This window comes from Leptonotus elevatus, chromosome 5 (genome assembly GCF_054856555.1).
Source record: "Leptonotus elevatus isolate MCC_2025b chromosome 5, RoL_Lele_1.0, whole genome shotgun sequence".
In the NCBI taxonomy this organism is placed as follows: domain Eukaryota; kingdom Metazoa; phylum Chordata; class Actinopteri; order Syngnathiformes; family Syngnathidae; genus Leptonotus; species Leptonotus elevatus.
This window is the reverse complement of record NC_141243.1, coordinates 2,878,371-2,895,165: the sequence shown is the minus strand read 5'-3', so window position 1 is coordinate 2,895,165 and position 16,795 is coordinate 2,878,371. Positions and strand designations below refer to the sequence as shown.

The window sequence follows — 16,795 nt, the reverse complement described above, 5'->3', positions numbered from 1 at the left end:
TTGATAGGTTGTGTTACACTGAAGGTTCCACTGTAGTCACTGTACAGCTTGTGTAACTGTCAATTTAATGTCCAGACAAAATAACTAAACACAAAGCCAATTAAGTCTAAACCACTGGAAACAAAAGTGAGTTGACCCTTCAATGAAAATGTCCAAATTGGGCCCAATTAGTATTTTTTTTATGACAGGGTCTCTGGTGTGAATGGGGTAAATACATCTGTGTTAAATTTGTCGTTATTGCTGTCACACTTTCTCATACTGATTGTAGGAAGTTTAATACGACACCTCATAGCGAATATAAGAAAACTGTGAGATACTGTATCTGTGATAGAAGACAAAATGGAGTTATAACATTGTTTTTTTTTTGTAAAATGAGGATTATGGTCAACTGCTATGGTTTATAACAGCCAAGTATTCCCAAAATAAGACCCCCAGTAGTTGTACGGGTTTGGGTTGTTTGTGTGCTACTTCTGCCTCTCTGCCCGTCTTCTACTTTTTCTTCTTCTTCCCTCTTGACCACATTTCTCTTTGCCTTCCTCAGGAAGTGTCTCTACATCATAATTGTCAGGTGGCTCAGATTCAGAGAGAGAATGAACAATGCATTTAAATGGTGACATATGCATTTTTTTTTATTCCACAAAACAGTTGCAAGCTGTCGTAATAATGTCTGATCGTTCACCCCGGCCAATGGCGAGTATGGTTTTGTTACCATGACGACATGGCGAAGCTAGGGTCTTGCAACTAGTTGGGCAAAAGATGGAAAGATAACTTTTTTCATAACATTAAAGCTTTTATTTTTCCTCTAAAAATAGGAATCTGTTATCATCACCTCATGACTTTTAGCCACTATGGCATTTTTAGTGCACAATACACCTGTTAGTTAGGTTTTATTGGTCTAGAATTATGAGAGGGTCCTTGAAAATAATTTTCTCCCCTGGACTCAAAAGTTTCGAGAACTATTTTCATACAAGCCATTAAAAAGTCACTTTTCCATAAAATGTCTCCTTGAAACATCCTTTCTGGAAAATATGACACATTTATGCAACGGCTTCCCTGAGCTCATGTTATTTTATGAGTCACGCTTCACACAAACCTCAATTTTGAGACACAAATTCCAGTTCCTTCCATGTTTCTATTAAGCGTGCCTAATATATTGGCAAGTCTCCTGACTTCACAGAGCGAGCAGTCTTATTGCTTTTAGATTCAATAAGATCATTTCCACGCGGATGCCATGACTTATTTATTTACATGCAAAAAAAACTTGACTACACAGAAATAATATCTGTCTTAATAAAAAAAAAAAATGAAGATGCTAAATATGAAATAATGAAATTGTCGTATTATATCAATGGCCAGCATATGTTAGAGCTGCAACTAAATCATTATTTTAATAATGGACTATTCTGTTAATAAATCAATCACAATTCCATCCCTTTATTGATTGATTTCAAATTGACAAATTGTGTGAAAAATGTAAAGTACTAGATTATGTTACTGGTTTGATCCGTAACATGTCAGAAATGTCTATCTCTCTCTCTCTCTCTCTCTCTCTCTCTCTCTCTCTGACCGTTTTGACCTGACAGATGTTGTTGTCTTGCGTGTCACTCAAACGTTGTCGCCCGCTTTGTGATTGGACGTTCAACTCTCTTTGCCCTCCCACTTCCTGTCACGTTCATTTCCTTCCTCGCCACGTAATTTTCTCTTTCCCACCTGTGTGCGTTCGTGGTCGGGTGTGGACAGTGGGCAGCAGGCAGACCACCGCTCCGGCCTCTGTGGTTCCGGTCTCGGTCACCGCGGGTACCACAGCGGGTACCGCCGCGGGGCTGGTGGAACAAGGTAGCGCACGGCGGCACGACCCGTGGGCATGCCGCCTCCTTGCCCCCGTCCCCTTTAACTCTTTTGTCTTTGTAATTCTTTTCCCCCGCTCTATCTCAGCATGGGAGCTCAGAGCATGTTGGCTGACCATGTCGATCTCTGCATTTGCATCTTTAGCAGGCCTTCCATCTCGTTTACAATTTTTATACATCCATACAAAATAATGGCATACCTTTTATTAACATATGAAGACGTTTCAAGTCAAAATTCCTAGCCATCACACAACTGTTAAATGCAGTATAAAAATTTTAATGTTTTATGTATTTATAATTTAATTAGCATTTAATTTAATTTTAGCTGTATTCAAGGTAATTAAAAATACATACTCATTTTATTTTTTCTATTAATATAAATTTAAATGATTATTTGATCAATTTGCTGTAATTTGAGATAATTTATAATGTATATTTAATTTAGTTTTGTTTTTGAAAGCATTTAGATTTAGAATGGGGGGGGTAAATTTATTTTAATTTATATATTATTTAATTTATATTCTTATTTTGTTTTTACTTAAACAAATGTTTTTTCATTGTCTAATTATTTTATTTTTATATATTCTATATGCATTTATTTTATTGAAGAGTAATTTTATTTGTTATGTATTTTAAAGTATATATACAGTATACTCTAATGTAATTTTTTGTATACATTATTTAAAAAAATTCTGTCTCAAATACATTTATTTATATTTATCTTACTCTGCATTTAAAAAAAATAATTTAGGTTAATGATGAGCAGTAGTACATTTTCACCAATAGATACGTGTTGAAATTACGTGAAATTCATGCTAATCCGGTTGAATTGATATAGTTTAGCCCAAATCTGCCACTTGGCTCTTAAAGTTTCAGATAACGAAAATGCGATTTCATGTGTACCGCACTGAACTGCTTTGGATGGAAGGCCAAGCTACGTATCATCACTTGACTTCATGTGTGCTAAAACCCTCACCTTCATTATCATCATCATCATTATTACACTTGCCTCACAGCATGGCTTGCACCCATGCAGAGCGCCTCCTCTTCCTCTCCTCTATTTTCTCCTCCCTCCATCCTTTTCTAATTTATATTCTATCACCAACATCAATTTCCCTCCTTCCTCTCTTCTCTCCTTCCATCATTATTCCTTCTCTCCTTTCTCTCTCTCTCGCCTTCCTCCGGCTTACAAAAGGATGCTGGTTTTAAGGATGGAACTTCCTGGGAGCTGTGGGGTGAATGCTGCATGGAGTGGGGTGGTGGGGGCATGATGATGATGGTGGGGGGGAGGGGGAGGGGGCTGTAAGGGGATTTGTGGTGCATGTCAGCACTGTTGAAGATGCGAGGCTGGGCTGGTTCTTACTCAGATGACAAATAAATGATACACTACACTACTTTGTACGCTACATCGTACGTCTTGACTTCCTTTCTGTGACAACACAGTTAACTTTTGTCTAAATGCTCCTACGTCGTCTCCTACGTTGACGTATCTGTTTTGAAGTCCAAAAGGGGCCGCCGGTGTAAACAAGATGCTTGCATATGACAGTCCAGCGCACCAAAGTGGTGACTGTGTCCTTGTTTAAACGAATCCCCGTCGGGACCCTCTACATAGACGCCCCCCCCCCTCGCCCCACCTCTCCTCTTTGAGCTCCAATCAAACATTTATAGCGGGCTGCCTCCCCCTATCAGGCTCACCGGGAGCCACCGTCTTGCATATTCACACTCGCAAATAGAATCGGCGTCGACTCAGACGTGTGGCCTAGAAAATATTTCCCCCCTCACCCCTGCGCTTTTATACACATGTGGATCCCCCCCTGATCCACGCCCACCCTCGCCTCTAGTGGTGCGTATGCTGAACTGATGAGATTTTTTTGATTTTTTTGTTTTGTTTTAATCTCTTCCTCCTGTCTTTTTTTCTTGCTTCATGTGTAATTTGTGCAAAGGTAAGGAGAAATCCCCCCAGCTCCCACCTGGGCTGCCTTTTTTTATTTTTGTTTTTTTTTCCTCCAGCTTGTGTCTTAGAAGCAGCGTTGGACTACAAGACGACACTCACAATATTCTTCTTTCCTCTTAGGTTAAGGCAGTGATTACCAAACACTGTGGCGTGATAATTGATCAAATTTCATTTCATTGGTCCGAAAATGGTTTTATTTACTACAAATGATGTCTCGTCGTTCATCTATCATTGCAAAATTGCCGGAGATGTATCAACAAGTCTCTTTTTTTAGAGTGTATAGTGACAGGTAGAACAATTACATGCTCTTCCACTAGATGGCAGATGATCCAATTATCCACCTCTGCTCTACCTCATAAGTCAAAGCTAAAAATTGGCCGGACTTCATCTTTCATAATTGGGTCACCCAATCACAAGGCACCACTGTACAGTATGTAAAAACACTACGAAATCACATTTCTGTCTGAAAATGAGAACGGGAAGTACGGTACTCTGAAACCGTTAAATTTAGAGGTTTGTAATAATTAATAAGATAACTTTTTGGGGAAAATTAAAAACTTATTTTTCCAACTTCATTTGAATGGGATGGTAGAATCTGTCTCTGTCTCTTTCCCCCTTTCTACTCATAGATGGGAACTTCATGCAGAATTGAAGCCACTTCTTTTTTTTTTTTTTTTAAGAAAAAAAAAAAGAAGAAAGATTTGAATAGCTTCTAGGTTGTAAATGAATATATGTAAGAAGCAAAGAGAGAGAAAAATAGAGTGTTACAAATAGCAGGTTTTTATGTAACATGTTTGATTGGACTTGAAAATGCACTCAGAACCTTCAAAAAAAAAGAAAAAGTAAAAAGGACACAGCAAATGAGCTCATTGAAAAATGACGACCAGAGAGAGAGTTTAAGAGATAATTTTAGTTATCACTTAACAGAATGAAATCTGGTAGGCACATCTGTCATGTGTAGACTCACAAAAAGGCCCCAAGAAGCCATGCTTGGAAATGCACAAGGCGGCCTTGCCATCTTGGTCTGAAGCGGGCATTTTATGCAAATTTTCTCCATTTCCAGGGTTCTGGACAAAAATTAAGTTTCTCAACTATAATGTTGTTAAAAAATTCAACCCCCGAAGCAAGTTCCGCTTGGCATTGTGGCAACATGAAATTTGGATACATGGCTAACATGAGTAGACCCACAAAAAAGTCTCATGAACCTACGTCTGAAAAGACGCAGGAAGTCTGCCATTTTGGTTTGATGCCTTATTTGGGTCATTTCTGGGGCCCTTCAATTATTTGGAAAATTCAGCCCCATAAGCCATTTCCACTTGGCAACTTGAAATTTGGTAGACATACCTACCATGAGTAGACCCACCAAAAAGTCCAAAAAGACACATTAAGTCTGCCAAGAGTGGCTATTTTAGGGTCCTTCTATACATTTTCCAGGGATCCTTCAAAGACAAACTCGTCTTTTTGCTACCAAATTTGAACCATGTGCACCGGCTACTCTGTGCTACAAAGTTATCGCATGGTGTCTGTTTTGTTGGCGTTTGCCTGTTTGCTCACAGTCTCTGCGTTGTTTGTCCTTGCAGCAGCCAAGACTTTGCTGAACAAGAAGGCTGACGTGAAGGTAAGCGGTCTCCACTCGCTTCGACTTTTTTCCTCTCCTTTTACTGCTTTCGACTCCTTCCTCTTGTGTTGTTTTGTCCTTTTTATAGTAATCCCCCGCTATTTGACAGGGACTGGGACAAAGCCATGTCGCGAATAATGTTTCACTTCAAGATACTTCCTGGATACTACTACTATACTACTGTACTACTTTCCGAATTACATAGGGCTCTTGGGCGGTATCTTAGGGTGTTTAAGAGGGTACAACCCCCCCTCCACCCCCCCAATACTGTTGTGGAGTTGTGTGTGTATTTGGGGGGGCATATGCATGTGAATAAGAATATGTGGGGGATTACTTTTATTAAAATGTCACCTTCTAAAGGGCAAAGAGCTGGGGAGGGTTTACACATAAATGTAATGCGAAAAGTTAAATTCATGAATGACAAATATGCTGGGGATTACATCACATGCATTATGTGACTGTGTGTGTGTGTGTGTGTGTGTGTGAACGTGTGCGTTGATGTCAGCGCCTCCATTACGTTTGATCGCCAGCATTATGAAAACGTCGCGTCGCCATCTGTCAACTTCCTCGTCTTCATCCTCTTCCTGCTCACCCCATCTGCTCTTGAACCCCCAAATTCTCCCACCAAGACCCCCACGTGTGTGTGTGTGTGTGTCGAATGCGACCAGGCTTCCAGGAATAGCTGCCAGTCTGGACCCTGGAAACTCAGACACCAAAAATAGATGCAATGGTCGCCTAGCAACAGGCTCCTTTTCATGCTCCCATCCTTTTTTCTTTTCTTTTCTTCCTTCATTCTTCCAAACTTCCAGCATGAATGTTTCATGGAACTTCCCAAATTTGCTTTTCCCTTACTCCGCCTCTTCATGACTTAAACACTTTGGCTTCCATTTTGTATTGACACGTCAACATGTTTTTTCTTCGGAGGCGGCTCAAGCTTCATTTTGTCTCCTTCTTTTGGGTTGAGAAGTGCTCTCTTTTGTTCTTGCTGCCATCTCATGGGTTACTTTATATTTCCTTCCCTCCCCTGCTTTTTTTCTCACTACCATCCATCCATCCATCGGTCAAAAAAAATCCATCCATCCATCCATCCATCATTCCATCCATCGTTTGGGCCGAGGACAGAAACGCAAGTCCAGCTCGACTGTGCAGTATATGGTGAGCATGCTATTTATGCTCCATTTTTCCTCCCCTCGTCTTTGCTTTTGTAGCGGAAATCAAGTCTCCTTCACAAGTCATAAAAAATGATCAACTATACTGATAAGATGACATATGTCACACTGTCCTCCCTCACAGCATACAAACAGGAATATAAAACCAGAGTATACGCTGATTGCATTATGTAAATAATTAAAAAAAAAAAACATAAAATAAAAGCTACAAATAAACACTGATATGACCAAAATGGACGGCGTAAACCAAAATGGTCGACTTCCTCCTCAATTCCGGGCATGATGTCTTGAGATAAACATGCTCACCCAATTTCATGTTGGTTGGCAAAACTGGTGTCATGGGCTTTGTTCATTTAAAATGCAAGCTCTGGAATATGCCCAAAATGGACGCCTCAAAACCAAAATGACTGATTGACTTTTAAATTTTGAGCGCAAGCTCGTTGAGACTTTCTTGTGTGTTCCGTTGTGACCCGTTACAACCATTTTCTTGTCGATTGGTGAAACTTATTATCGATGGATGACTTTTTAACTAACTTTCGAGGCGGCGCTACTCAGGGGTCGTGTTGCAAACCATTTAAATGAATCCATTTTTGGTGTTTTCAAGCTGGTCGAGGCCCCAAAAAAGGTGATATAAATGTAATAAACATGACTACGTGACTTCAGTGAGAGTGAAGGCGATTTGATGCCAGCTTGCTTGTCTTTTGCCACAACATGCTGCTTTAATTCTTACCATCTTTTCCTGCCGTTCATCTGACGATGCTTTGCTTGCCGCTCCCACCGCAACATCTACCGTCATTAAAATTGTTCATATTTCCTCCATGACCACTTAAGCGTGACGACTGTTATTTCGACAAATATGTTTGTTGTATGTGTTGTGTCTGTCTCCTTTTTTGTCTGTGCGTGTTGTGATATGAATCGATGAGGGGCCATCAGGGAACGTGAAAGGTGCTAACACGCTGCCGTAAAAAACGTACACTTTGCACTTAAGTTACTTAGATTGCTTAGGCTATCCTCTCACACATCATACTGAAGTGCAGTCATATGATATACTCGCAGATTTAAAATGCTCTCATTTAATATACTGAAATATCTATTTTATTACGCTGTTTTGTGCGTAGGAGGTAATCCTGAATTATGTCCCTGAGGGCCTCTCGTCTATGCACGTCAGTTCTACTCGTTCGTTGTTTCCTCTCCTCACACACACACACACACACACACACACACACACACACACACACACACACACACACACACACACACACACACACACACACACACACACACACACACACACACACACACACACACACACACACACACACACACACACACACACACACACACACACACACACACACACACACACAGTTTTCCTATCCTTTTGTTTTTAACAATGCTCCTCTTTTACAAGAAGGCATCAGCTTTTTTTTTTTAAAGCGTTCATATGCTGATGTGATTGTGATCAAGTGACCGGGCCACGGCTTTCAAGGCTTCAAAGCTGCGTTTGATGGAGGAATATTTAAGATGCATCATTGTGTGCGTGTGAAGTGGGCAAAATCGAAGAAAACGACAGTGCAGTGATGTCACATGGCAACAGCAAGCAGATGCTAACTTTTTAATAGCATGTAGCAGACAGCTTCATAGCCACTTTACAACATGCAGAGTATTGCTCTAAGTCTATGTTGTCTGTAACGTGTCCTGGCTTGGGCTTCGCTATTTCATTTGTTTTTACGGTTAGGTTTATATTTTGTAGTTTCTCTTTTTATTTAGCTAAGAGGAAAGCTTATGCTTGATAATGTTTTCCAACATACGGTCACATTATTCATTTTGACTGGCTACATGTATGTATCCTTATGTCTGTATTATACTGCCCCCAGGTGGCCAAGGCATGCACACCATAAGGAACAGCACAACATCCATTGAATTTAAGCAAAAAAATGTTGAATTATCTACATACTATTTTTCATTATTGTATGTGCTTTAAATATATAATATAATATTCTAGAATATTTTTTTGTAAAAAAAACCCACTACATCTTTTTTGTGATGATTGCTATCAAATCATGAGATGCAAAGTTTAACTTCCAGCGAGGTTAGCTGAGCACGTGAAAGTCTCGCCCCCACACGGGCACACACACACACACACACATGCTGACGCACACACTTTCCTTGTTAACTCTTGGTGTTGTATCTCCTCCCTCTGTTCTCCTTGCACAGCCTCAAACAAACAGCAAAAACAGCATAGTCACCAGCCCCAAAGGAAACATCCCGTCACCTGCTCTGGTATTTAACCTCCTAACCAACACCTCCCTCCCGCACCTCCTTTCGGACCCCCGACGCCTTTGTGTGTGTGTGTGTGTGTGTGTGTGTGTGTGTGTGTGTGCCCACCCGCCGCCTCTCTCGCCCGCTCTCTTGACATAGTGTTTGTGTGTTGTTTTTTCGCCCTTTGTCCCACTGTTTGTGCGTTATATTATTTGTCTGGCCCACACTCAGCAGGTGTCGTTGTTTACCACACACACTCACAAATGCGCAAACACGCAACACGGCAAGGGTGAATTTGTGAGTTGTTAGAGATGTCGCCCTGTTACATTTTTTGAGTATTTTACGGGTCCCCAACACGGCAACCCAAAATGTCGCACTTACATTGTATGAAACTTTAACACTAAACGACTGTAATAAATCAATCAAATCCAATTCTATTAAAATACAAAACAGTATTTTGACTTTGTTTATTTTCATAGCAATTGCTTTCAACACAAGTATGGAACACACTATGTACTTTGGAAAAGTTTGCAAAAATTAGCAACCATGACACCAGTTAGACAGATTGACACGAAATTGGCTGTATGCGTAACATGACACACCAACAAGTCTCAGGGACCTATGAATGAAATTGAAAAGGCCCAAAACTGGCCCATTTGCACAAATTCTAGGGCTCATACTTTGGTGAACGCCAACCAGGGGCTTCACTCCCGAACGAGGAAGCAGGTATCCGAGATTTTTTGGCTACTTCATGTTATGTGCGCAAAGGTTGGGGTCAATCACTTTTTGTTGTTGTTGTCGAAAAAAGGGTGTTCAAGGAACCTGGGAAAGTTTGTAAATAAAAATCGCCCCAACACTATTTTTCTCAATTGACATGAAATTGTGTGGACATGTCTATCATAAATGGATGGACTAAAAAGTCACAAAGACCCTCGCCTGAAGCCAAACAGGAAGTCAGCCATTTTAATTTGAAGTGGATATTTTCACTGTATTCCAGGGCTCATACATTTGGCAAAATCGAATTTCCAGATTCCTGGGCACTTTTTTTTTTACCCATGTTTACGGAAAAGCGGATTCCAGGCTGGAAGCGAGCAGCATGGTCAAGTTACTTCCGGTATTAGATGCATTTCTCTGTTCATATATGCAGGTCAAGAGCCAGGCTTGGTCTGTAAACAGTAACAGCTGAGAGTTAGCTTCCTTGCTTATGATGTCAGCAGTCATGTGACCTATCCCAGATTCCTGCAGACTAAACATAGCGATCCGCTCTGACGATTGTATGATTGTATTACGCCTCTTGTCATATGAGCGTGCACATACCTGGACATGTATGTAGCGTGTTGTGCTAGTGAAGTCAGTATGACATTAGACTATCATTGTTGTGGGAGGTCAATCAAGATCCTTTCTGGAAAAGTCCTGTAATATTTGTTGCATTAATTTTGCCATTTTTTTCCCCACAATTGGTTAATTAAAGCTTGTGAGTGTGTGTGCGTGCAGTTTTCCGCCGATCACTGACAGATTCTTCTTCTCCACTAACATCATTTTCTCTTTTCTACTTCCTGGTTCCCTTGTTTATTTACTCCACACCTTTTTTCATTTTTCTCACATCTTCCATTTTCTTCTATCTCCCCCACTCCCTCCCTCACCTTCCTCCTTGCCTCCTCTCTCCCCCCCGCCAGGAGCCTCAGACCACAGTCATCCATAACCCAGTGGACGGCACTAAGGTACACCCCACATGAACCCCTCACGCCCCCACCCCCCTCCCCCAGACAGATTCCTGACCACACCTTGTCTTCTTGTTAGTTTTCTTCTGTTTCCTCTCTGTTCCTTTCTTTCCAAACTGCAATCATCTGTGGACTGTGCTTTACTCATTTGTGTGTGTGTGTGTGCGTGTGTGATTAAGTCAATATAATATTTGTCCAGCTGTATAAGTTTTCAGTGCGCGCGCACAAAAAAAAAGAATGAACAGACTGAGTTCTCATATTTCTCCAACGCTGACTTCTTCCCTGGCGACAATTTGAGAAGTGACAAAAACTCTGTGTGGCAAGCTTAGTCGTGTGTTAATTAAGGTGGAAAGTCAACAGCGCTGTAGGATGACCCTACCCGCCCCCGCGCTTATATGTGTTGCCATTACACCGCGTGTGTGCGTGTATGCATATTCATGTCCCGCATGTGAATTGTTCCATCCTAATTGTTGTGTATTTATTTATGTGTTTTGCGCGTATGATCTCCAGGAGTCATCGGACAGCAGCAACACCACCGTGGAGGATGACGATGTGAAAGGTAAGGCCGCACACACACGCGCTCTTCTTAATGTTTTGTCCCTGTAGGGTAGCTAAATAAACAAAACACATGTAAGACCGAGTGGCAATGCAAATATACGACAAGTGCAGACAACAACACAGACGGTAAGTGAATGAATTTGAATTGTTTACCCAGGGGCAAGTTTGCCATTGGATTTGTTGACTTAAGCGCTCTAATGGTCTAATAACCACCTTAACAGGCTTGACAGGTACCAAAAATGGAGTCCAACTGACCCCTAGTGGTGCTCGGAGGTACTGTGCTACACAATTAAGTGTATGTGTGCAACAGTGTTAAAAAAAAATAGTAACTAGTTACAGTTACTTTATTTTAAAAGTAACTCAATTACTCTGATGATTACTTAAACAGAAAAGTAAGTTTAGTTACTTAAAAAAAAAAAAGAACATACACTGCTCCTTTATGCTCAACTAAAGTAAAGTAATGAGTGTATTTCCATGTGAAAAACTCGTCTTGCACTTACTTGCCTTGACTCTCCATGACTGCCGAATCCGATACCTGCCCACAATGCGTCTCCTTCGTTAGTACGGTAGCGGCAAACCATTGTAAACAGGAAGTAGTACAGTACACATGAGCCATCTATTCATTATTTGATTCTGAACCGCTTATTCTCACGAGTGTGGTATTGTAGCTGTAACTGAGTTACTGTATTTTTAAAAAGTCATGCGTTCGAGTGTGAGTTATTGGAAAAAGTGACTAAGTTACAGTAATGCGTTACTAGTAACTAGTTACTGCCCAACACTAATGTGCAAAAGCAAGATTGTTTACAGAAACAATTATGACCACTACATTTAATTGAAAACAAATGTTTCTATGCAGTAAATCTCGATGACTCATCACCATTTCGATAACCAACACAAATATTTTGTGCCGTACCACTTTTGGGGCCCTTCTGTTGCGCTACTATCACAGCGGTTCGGTACCAAAAAGGCGGAGCTATACAGAGTGCACTGTGTTGATTAATGGACAGGGAATTTCCAGAAGCTATCCCCAGCTGCCCAATTAGCTGGATTTCCTCTCCCCCAAAGTAGACCACGACAAACGTAAGCACTTGCATTTGCAGCGCATGCACGTGCCGTTATTGTTTTTCTAAACCAGCACACACCTCCACCGCATCTGAGCTGACGATACTGCGTCGAAAAAGAGGTCACAGATGTATCATTTGGGTGCCAAGCGTACAGAACAGAATGTGCGCTTCCTCCTCCTCCTCCTCCTTCATCCTACTTCCTTTTCAAGGCTTTGCAGCTATGTCACCAATTCCCTAGCAACCTTGGCCAAAGCCATCATGCCGCGTATCGTCTCCTCAGCGTCATCACAAGGAGTGTTAATCCTTCTTAACATCCTTCCGGTAGAATCCTACCAAGGGGGTGATGTTCTGATTGATTCCACAGTCTCGGGGGAGGTTTCACAATGCGTGATGGCATTTCCTGTTTTCAACGGATTCAAACGCAGAACAAAAATGTTTGTCACATTTAGAACAGGTGTGTGTTATTACTTTCCTCAGTCCAAACACTATGCAGGTTGGAAATGTGTGACTTGCAGCGCTAAAGACCTCAAGAGTACTTTTCTCACCGGAAATTTGTTTTGACAATTATTAGCGTTGACTGTTGTGGTTTCTCTCGAACTACATCAAGAGCAAAATGTTTGTTTCATTGGACACAGGTGTGCTATAACTTTTCGCAGCACAAACACTATTTGGCTGGGAAATTAACTTTTTCAGGATGAACGGGTTAGTACTTTTCTCACTCAATAACAAACAGCGTTGCCTGTTGTCAATTATTCGGGAAAAAATAAAGAACAAAATGTCTATCTCATTTGAGACAGGTGTGCTATTACTTTACTCAGCCATAACGCGTTGCAGTTTGGAGATAATGCGACTTTAACTCATTCACTGCCATAAATTCATTTTTAAAAAGATTATAAAAAATTAGGGGTGACATGCGATTAAAATGTTTAATCGTAATTAATCGCATGACTTCACTAGTTAACTCACGATTAATCACAAATTTTATGTCTGTTCTAAATTCTAGGTTTTCATACTCTTGTTAACAAAATTGGAAAAAAATGTTCAACTAATAGAAATAGTTCAAATGAATTTTTTTACGTTTATAACTGTCAATGGCAGTGAATGAAAAAAAAAAGAAGAAAAGATTATTAAAAATTTGGGGCGTAAGGTGATTAAAAATTGTAATCGTAATTAATCGCATGACTTCACTAGTTAACTCACGATTAATCACAAATTTTATGTCTGTTCTAAATTCTAGGTTTTCATACTCTTGTTAACAAAAGTGGAAAAAAATGTTCAACTAATAGAAATAGTTCAAATTATTTTTTTTATGTTTATAACTGTCAATGGCAGTGAATGAAAAAAAAAAGAAGAAGAAAAGATTAAAAATTTGGGGCGTAAGGTGATTAAAAATTGTAATCGTAATTTATCACATGACTTCACTAGTTAACTCACGATTAATCACAAATTGTATATCTGTTCTAAATGTACTATAAAAAAAATTAGGTTTTCATACTCTTGTTAACAAAGGTGGGAAAAAAAGCTAAACTAATAGAAATAGTGCAAATTAATTTTTGACGTTTATAGCTGTCAATGGCAGTGAAAGAGCTAATCCGCAAGAAAGAGTTGGTACTTTCCTCCCCCCCCCATATTTATTACGACAACCAATAGTGTTGTCTGTCGTCAATCATTCAAACAAAATCCAAAAGCAAAATGCTCATTTGGTTCAGGTGTGCTATTACTTTGCTCAGCCCAAACAATTTGCAGATTTGGAGATAGGTTTCCTTTTCAGTACTTTACTAACTCCAAATTTATTATGACAACAACCAGTGTTGCCGATTGTCATTTATTCGAACAACGTCAAAGAACCAAATGTTTGTCTAATTTGGGACAGGTGTCCTATTACTTTGCTCAGCCCAAACACCTATCAGGTGAGAAATGCTTGATTATTTCTGCATGAACAATCTAAGAGTACTGAGCTCACCCTCAAAATTTGTTACAACGACTAACAGCATTACCAGAGATACAAACTGGGTACTTTAAACTTATTTATTATTATTTTTTTTTTTTTTAAAGAACCCCCTACCCTAGCTACCAACTTGGTTCACTCCCCAGAGCACCTTGGGAGGAGGGGGGTTTAAGGGTCAGAGGGTGTGTGTGTGTGTGTGTGTGTTCTTAATTTAGCCTCAGTGGCAGGAAAACGGCAGCCAGGGAGGTGTCAAAGGCATGCCGCCCAGAGATTTTGCCGCTCGTCTGGCATACACTTTCAAAAAGCGGAGGTCGGCGCGCCCGATACAGGACCGCACTCCACACCCAGGTGCTCTCGAGTGAGTGGATCGCAGGGAACAGTAGTGGCGCGGGCGGTGTTGGTCGGATCTTGTCTAGTCAGTAAGGGCTGGACAGCTGCTTTGTAATCCAACACGTACGTGGGATTTTGGAGCCGCTCTGGTTATTCCTAGGCCAGAGAACACATGTAAGTCTGTTTTAGCGTTGTCGCATAGCAAACGTCTGGATGAAAAATGTCTTGTTTTAATCCCTGGGCTCGATGCTGGACATTTGTGTCTTCCTTTTTGTGTCAGCAAACTCTTATTGGTTGTGAAATATTGGACTTTTTCCCACACTTCTTAACCCAAGACTTTTTGTTATAGGCCTATAGTAGGCTCATTTGAATTGTGCTTGAAAATTGTGATTTATTTTTATTTTTATTTGCAAGCAAACAGATGATGCACAAGTGCCATATGGTATCAGTGGACTCGGCTCAACTCACTTCACAACAAGCAAGTTTGTCAGAGATAGTAAACAATTCTTTTTTTTTTTCTTTTTTTTTAAGGAGGCTTCAAACATTAGCCACTCCCAATGGATGTTTGTCAAACAAAATAAAAATTTAAAACAGCCACCTAGCTTAATGCTAACTATCAATAAAAACATTACAAATGGGCTAAAATAATATTATAAAGTGCTATTTTCCTTAGGGAAAAACACATAACAATTTTTTAATTTTTTAATTTATTTTTTTTGGTGGGGGTGCACCTACATATTGTACAAATTTTACATGTCAACAAGTTGTCATTTAATCCCGCAGTATTCCCACCCAATTCGTGTTGGCCGCTTTCTACTACTTGTGCGTCTTGTCATCTTTTTCCCTGTGTATTTTCGCGTGTGCGCTTTGTGAGTCCGCCAACGCAGCCTTGACACAAGAGCAGCCCTCAAATCCCTTTAACTGCCTGCCATGTTTATCATTAGGTAAACATCTATCCATCATAATGGTATTTCCAAGGTTAAAAAAAGAGGGTATTTCTTCTCATCCGTGTTCTAATCCTCCTCCTCCTCCTCACACCCACGCAGATTTCGGTCCTAACTCAGCGGCTCCCTCTCAAGGCCGTTTGTGAAATAGGCCAGCGTTACGGCACGTTTGCATTGATTTGCGTCCTTCCTCCACCCAGCCGCCGCAAAGTTCGCCGAGCTGCTGGGCTCCGTGCGCAGGGGCTCAGGTCTCGCTTCGGACGCAGAAGGCCTGCCCGCGTCGCCGCCCCCCCAACCCAAGCCTTGGTCCGCCCCTGCCGCCAACCCCTCGGCACCCTCGCCCACACACACGCCCGTTGTCCCCATGCAGAGTAAGTGGGCGAGAGCACAGTCAGTACATTTGCAGATTAATTATAACATGGCGATAAATTACTGCTCCTTCCCAAGATGTTTAATATTGAAACATTTTTATATTCCAATTGTTTGTTTCCTACAATTTGACTTAGAATGCATGTAAATGTACTGACTGTCACTTGAACAGGGGTGTGTAGACTTTTTCTCGTGCAATTGCATACTGTATGTCCCTCATGGCATCTTGCCCAGTGTCCCGGCTAACAGACCTGGTGAGCAGCGTTCGTAGGGCGCAACCGGCCCCGGCGCCGGCTCCCGCTCCCGAACCCGACGCCGTCCCGGCTCCGGTTCCGGTTGCCAGGCCGGCGCAAGCCACTTCCCCGCCTCCCTCTCTCCCCCCTTCCAGCCCCTCCTCCTCATCCTCATCCTCCCAGAGTAAGTACGGACTGAGGTTTTGGCGTGCAGGCATGTCACTGGTTGCGCTTGGCCAGGACGGCATTGTGGGTAGAATTGCATCGGGTTCTTCTTGTGGGGTTGATGCATCGCTCGGTTGTTTGGGACTGAGCGCTTTGAGATGTTGACATAAGGAAATAACTGCGTGTGTGTTTGTTGTCATGACGATGAGCAAGTGGCCTGTTTTTGGGTTGACTCCGCCACCAGTGCATCCTCTTCCTGTTTACTCCTCGGAAACAACGCAGTACGTTCACTGTGGGAATCAACTTACAGTGTGAAAACTAACTGCAATGCATACCAGTATTTTAGATTATTAATACGGCCCGACCGATTAATCGGTTGATATTAGCTTTTAAAAGTTTCATTGTTGAAATTGTGCGAGATGACTTCACGTAATAATTTCAACCTTAGAAGAGCAAGCAGGACAATCCCAGCATTTTTTTTTTTTTTTTAAATGGCGTTCCCTTCACTTTTCAGCCCGCAAACAGGAAATCATCAAGATCACCGAGCAGCTGATCGAGGCCATCAATAACGGAGATTTCGAGGCTTACGCGTGAGTCAGCCTGCTCGTGACGT

The 16,795-nt window shown here is 41.2% G+C and overlaps 1 protein-coding gene across 16 annotated transcripts in view; it reads left to right on the top strand.

Annotated features, from left to right (window-relative positions):
* The window catches only part of camk2b1 (calcium/calmodulin-dependent protein kinase (CaM kinase) II beta 1), a 36,778-nt gene that overhangs the window by 15,732 nt on the left and 4,251 nt on the right, over positions 1–16,795 (top strand). The window contains exons 13-21 of one of the 16 annotated variants that reach the window (XM_086075278.1): positions 1,741–1,836; positions 5,382–5,419; positions 6,542–6,574; positions 8,806–8,871; positions 10,527–10,571; positions 11,082–11,130; positions 15,616–15,786; positions 16,019–16,201; positions 16,697–16,772. In XM_086075278.1, the coding sequence (XP_085931404.1) occupies positions 1,741–1,836; positions 5,382–5,419; positions 6,542–6,574; positions 8,806–8,871; positions 10,527–10,571; positions 11,082–11,130; positions 15,616–15,786; positions 16,019–16,201; positions 16,697–16,772 (757 nt within the window). The remainder of the gene's footprint in view (positions 1–1,740; positions 1,837–5,381; positions 5,420–6,541; positions 6,575–8,805; positions 8,872–10,526; positions 10,572–11,081; positions 11,131–15,615; positions 15,787–16,018; positions 16,202–16,696; positions 16,773–16,795) is intronic. The other 15 variants (XM_086075262.1, XM_086075263.1, XM_086075268.1 and 12 more) reach the window with 15 other exon arrangements.